A 5,403-nucleotide genomic window follows, 5' to 3' on the forward strand; every position below is an offset into this window, starting at 1 on the left:
ATAAGCACCCATAAACTCCTCTAAAAAAACACTCATAAACTAAAGGGAAAATGCCCTAATGTCCAAATATTTGAAAACTAAAGTCCATTCCAATAATAATAAGATTCTTGACCCCAATTAAATGAAAGAGAGACTTATTTGTGCTCAAATACACAAATCTTTATTAAATTCATAATAAAATAACATTTTTGAGACATTTTTACCCTTGGTCCTTATATATATGCTTAGAGAGAGAAAATGTAAGAGAGAGAGAAAAGACTTTGCCAGCAGCTCACCGGATCTCCGAACACCGGCCGCCGGTCACCGGACATCGGTCGCCGAACTCGGTTACTGACCCCCAGTAACTCGGTTACTCCCGATCACCTGAACTCAGTTACTGACCCCCAGTAACTCGGTTAGTGACCCCAAAAATTCAGTTACTAACCCAATAAACTCAGTTACTGACCTCCAGTAACTAGGTTACTCTGGCGACCGATCGTCGGAACTCAGTTACTGACCCCAGAAATTCAGTTACTGACCTAAAAAACTCAGTTGCTGACCCCCAGTAACTGGGTTACTCCGACGACCGATCACCGGAACTCAATTTCCTGACCTTAGAAACTCAGTTACTGACCCCAGAAATTCAGTTACTGACCCAAAAAACTCAGTTACTAACCCCAGTAACCGAGATACTGATCCCCAGTAATCCCCAGATCCTAGAAACTCAGTTACTGACCCTAAAAACTCAGTTATCGACCCCAGAAATTCAATTACTGACCCACAAAAATTAAAAAAAACTCAGTTACTGACCCCCAGTAACTCGGTTACTAATCCCCAATAATCGACTTATTGGCTCCAAATATTGTAGAAACTCGGTTTCTAACCCTTAAAAACTAACTTTCAGACCCCAAAAACCCCGTTATTGCCCCCCAAATGCATAAAAGCCCATGGCTCGAACTCGAAGAATTCGATTCTCTATGTCGAATGGGATATACATCATTGCTTTCTCAAACAGGTCTACACTTGTTACATAATCTTTCAACCGGAAATGATCAGCATCACTGTATAGTTCAGATAACAAACCAATTGAATTGAATGTTTAAAAAGTCCAAACTCCAAAGTTCAATAGTTGTAATAGAACAAAGAACCTTACCAATTCCAAAGCACAGCATGCATTGCAGTCCTCTGCTTAGCAGCAACCTCACCGGAGAAGAGAGCCACCACTCTGTCATCAGTAGACCTGTAAATGGACCGGATCTTGATCTGGACCCGCTCCGGATCCGTGGTTTTTAAACGGGTTTGGATCTAAAATTAGACCCGTTGATCCGTTAAGGACCCGGATCGGTTAACCCGTTTATTAAACGGATCGAATACGGATCGAGGTTGATCCGATCCGTTAAGGATCCGGATCCGTTTTAAAATAATTAAATAATATTTTTATAAATATAATATTATTGATAAATATTAAATAATATAATAATTATTTGGATAACCTAAACGTCTAAATTGCGTCTAAAATATGATCATTTGATGAAGTTGAAGGTTACGATGCCTATGTTCTTTTTATGCTCTTTGCTAAATACATTGGAGGTTTAGTATTTTGAATATATGAGTTTATTGTTAAGGAGTATTTTGGTCATGTGATTCAACTTTTGATGTAAACCTTTATTTTGTTATAATATTTCATTAGTGTTTGATGAAAATTTATGATAAAATTATGAAATTATTATTTAAAATTTGAAAATATTTATAATCATAAACGGATCGGATTAACGGGTCGGGTATCCGTTAACCCGCCGAATCCGAATTTGGATCTAGCTATCAAAGATCCGGCGGGTAACGGGTCGGATCCGGATCCAAAATATCTATTACGGATCCGGATACAGATCTACCTAGATCCGGTCCATTTACAGGTCTAGTCATCAGATACAAGCTCTGAAACCACCTTAGCCCTCACTTTTGATCCCTCACTGCAACTCTCCCCAAGAACCCTGTGAGAAACCCTTACCGCCACGCTGGCGCTGACGTGGCACCGTTGCCCTAAAAACACTCCTTTCGCCGTCTCTGCTCCAGCCGTCCCGGCCGTCTCTACTCTTTCTGAACACCGAGTATTGATTGGCTAGGGTTTTGTAGTGCTCCGGTGACCCGAACAGCAAGCTCTTGGCCCGGTTCAACAGCGCCACTGCGAGATTCCGGTCCGATACCTTCCGGGCGGTTTTTGACCTCGCGATGTTCAAATCCAAAAACAACTTCTTCTCGCCGACATCGGAGATTGTGTCGATTCCGATCTTCGAGAGCAGATCGGTGGCTCTCTCGAAGCACGACGAAGCGAGGTCGAACTTCCGAAGCTCATGCCATTTGACGCCGGTCTTGTACGTGGTAGAACAAGGCGGACTTGATTGCCAGGGAAGGAATGCCGGAAACTTCACCTATGACGAAGAGTAGGTCGGCGGCGATGTAGCAGAGCTGGGCGTGCTCTTCGGCTTTGGAGGAAGGGAAGGAGCGGAGGGAGGTGGTGTAAATGAGAGAGAGGCATGATCAGGTAAATAAGAGAGAGGAGAGGCATGATCGGGTAAATGAGAGAGAGGAGTGGTTGGATATTTATGAAGGATAATATTGTATTTTTATTAAGATTTGTGTAAATGGGCATTGAAAAATAATTTTTATTAGAATGGGCCATAAGCCCTTAAAATTAGTAGTAAATGGGCATTTTCTCTAAACTAAATATGAAATTTACAAATAATATTGGACATAATTAATAAATCAAAATTAAAAGAAAAAAACTTATTCAAATAAGATTATTAAATTCTAAAGAAAACACCAAGGAAATTGTAGGTTATCATATAACATTTCCCACTAAAATATATCAAAAATCATAAATCTACTAATCACTTCATGTTCCTCTCCATAGCTGGCCTGGCAGCTACCTTTCCCTTATTAACTTCTTATGCTTTCTGTCAAACAAATCAAAAGTTCAATAAATGCCAACAAAATAAGGAAATTGCTACTGTGAGCAGCCAAAACAGAAACCCAGTGATACAATATACAAATAGTATATAGCAAAGTGAAGTACTAGAAGATCATTAACAACATTAGAAACAATTGGTAGGAGTATACAATTGAAAGATAATAAAAATAATAGTACTATAAAATCAATAACAACATTAGAAACAATTGGTAGGAGTATACAATTGAAAAATAATAAAAATAATAGTAACAATAATCATACTCATTAGACGTCCAAGCTCTGTGTGTGTGCGTGCATGCACACTAATAGAAGTTAAACAAATAACTTCAGAGAAATTGTAATTGCATGACGAATACATACAAGTCCAACATGCTGAATAAACTTAAGATTAGGTTGTTTATGCTGTGTTTATTATGCACCATAAAAAAGGAGTGCTTTGCTGCGAAATTAAGCTTTCGGATTTCACTTACTTTTGAATGAATGGCCTCTAACCAAAGACCATCCTAGTTTGAAACTACATAATAGTATAATCAGACAAGGCCCTAGACTTCTCTCTTCATTTGAGTACATATATATGGGCTCATGTTTATAGGGACTAACCTTACAAAATATGACATAATAATGACTTAGAAACTTCCACATCGACATTTACCTCACAACCAAGAGTTCCACATTAATAGTACCTGGAAACACTGATCAAATCCACACATGCTTAAAACATAAGATCATGGACCTTTATTTAGAGTTCTAACCAGAAAACCCAGAAAGAAAAATAGCTCAAAATTCCCAAGTATCCCTGTTGGTTCTACCTATTTGATCGGAATACATGAGAAGCTAATCAGAAATTTTCAAAAAGCTAAAAGTGGCTTCAACTCGTTGATCAGCATATGAGAAACTAACAGTAACCCATTAACCAAAAAACCACCCTAGTTTTGTTAAAATCACAGTTAACAACATGCTGTTCACACACACACACACACACACACACCAATTTCTTTAGTCTTTAAAACATCAACCCAGAAAACAAAATCTCAAAACAAACTCAGAAACCTGATATATTAATACACAACAAAAGCAATACTGAATAAAAATGGCTAAGTGAAAAAGGTGAGCAAGCTTTCACATACAGTACCAGAGAGAGATATATGATAAGAAGTTGAGTAAGGCCTTTCTAGCATTATATTTTCTTTTTTTATCGGGAGTAAATGTTACGGGGAAGGCTAAGATGAGTTGATGCATACCATGCATCAACTATTTTAAAATAATATATAAAAATGAAGTACCTGTTGTACAGGTAAACATGTCATCCAGTAATATTGTGACATGTGTAAAAAAATTACAATTTTAAGAACCTTTTAACTATGTTATACGTGAATTGTTAAAAAACTTGTAATGAGGGTCATAAATGTTGTAATTACTTAGTTTACTACTGTAATTACCACTAAATACGTTAAATGTGGTATTTGTAGTAAAAATATCATGAATGATGTAATTTACTTTAAAAATGATTATAATTACATAAAAAAGAACTATTTTACAAAATTAACAACTTCAGATAATGTAGGTCTGATTATTAATATTTACAATATTCGTTGTTACTAGAGATAAAATTATTGTTATTTTTGTAAAAATAATCGTATTCCAAGTAATATCAAGAATATGACTATGTTTACCAATTATACCTTAGTTGTTGTAATTTATAGTAAAACACATTGTATTATAAGTAATTATCTCAATCACAACAAAATTTACTTAAAGTAAGGTATTAATTACTAGATAAAGGACTTTATTACACAAACAACTTATTTACCATATATACATCAGTTTTACCACTATTACGACAATTTGTTGTCAGATTGGTAAAATAGTTCTCGAACTTGTAATGGAAAAAATTACTACAAATACAAGCTTGATTACTACTTTTTCAACAATTCGTCGACTTATGAATCAAATGGTTCTCATACAAAGACTTACCATGAAATCGACATTAATTACTACTTTCACCTCAATTGTTGATAAACGATGTAAAAATGTCGTCACATAAGTTAAAACTTCTTAAAGGACATGATTTACAATATAAACATCCTTATTACATCATAAGGGTCTCAACGACGATTTACTCATATTAATAATATTTTACTTGTATTACAATACATTTATTGTTTTATTGGTATACATGTTCTCTAAACTTGTAACATGAAATTTTGAAGACTTTGTATTTTTTTTCTTTCTTTTTTCTTATTTCTGTTTTATCCCCACCTTCTCTCTGCAACTCATCTTCCCCGATGAGCAATGACCATAATCAACTCATCTTCCACACTTCCTTTCCCTCTCGATTCAATCCCTCACGACCTAGCTCTTCTTCAACTCATTCCCCGAAAACGAGCTTCATTCCCCTTTGCTGGATTTTCATAGATCGCCTCCAGAAGACTCTTCTCAGCCTCTCTCTCTCTCTC

At 36.1% G+C, this 5,403-nt stretch overlaps 1 protein-coding gene across 1 annotated transcript in view; it reads right to left on the minus strand.

The window, feature by feature from the left end:
- Positions 1 to 1,946: 1,946 nt before the first annotated feature.
- The window catches only part of LOC101295964 (protein FAR1-RELATED SEQUENCE 5-like), a 9,355-nt gene continuing 5,898 nt past the window's right edge, over positions 1,947 to 5,403 (minus strand). The window contains exons 2-3 of the mRNA XM_004309102.1: positions 3,600 to 3,639; positions 1,947 to 2,373 (exon numbers count right to left, since the gene is read on the minus strand). Of these exons, the coding sequence (XP_004309150.1) occupies positions 1,947 to 2,373; positions 3,600 to 3,639 (467 nt within the window). The remainder of the gene's footprint in view (positions 2,374 to 3,599; positions 3,640 to 5,403) is intronic.

Source organism: Fragaria vesca, linkage group LG7 (genome assembly GCF_000184155.1).
Source record: "Fragaria vesca subsp. vesca linkage group LG7, FraVesHawaii_1.0, whole genome shotgun sequence".
In the NCBI taxonomy this organism is placed as follows: domain Eukaryota; kingdom Viridiplantae; phylum Streptophyta; class Magnoliopsida; order Rosales; family Rosaceae; genus Fragaria; species Fragaria vesca.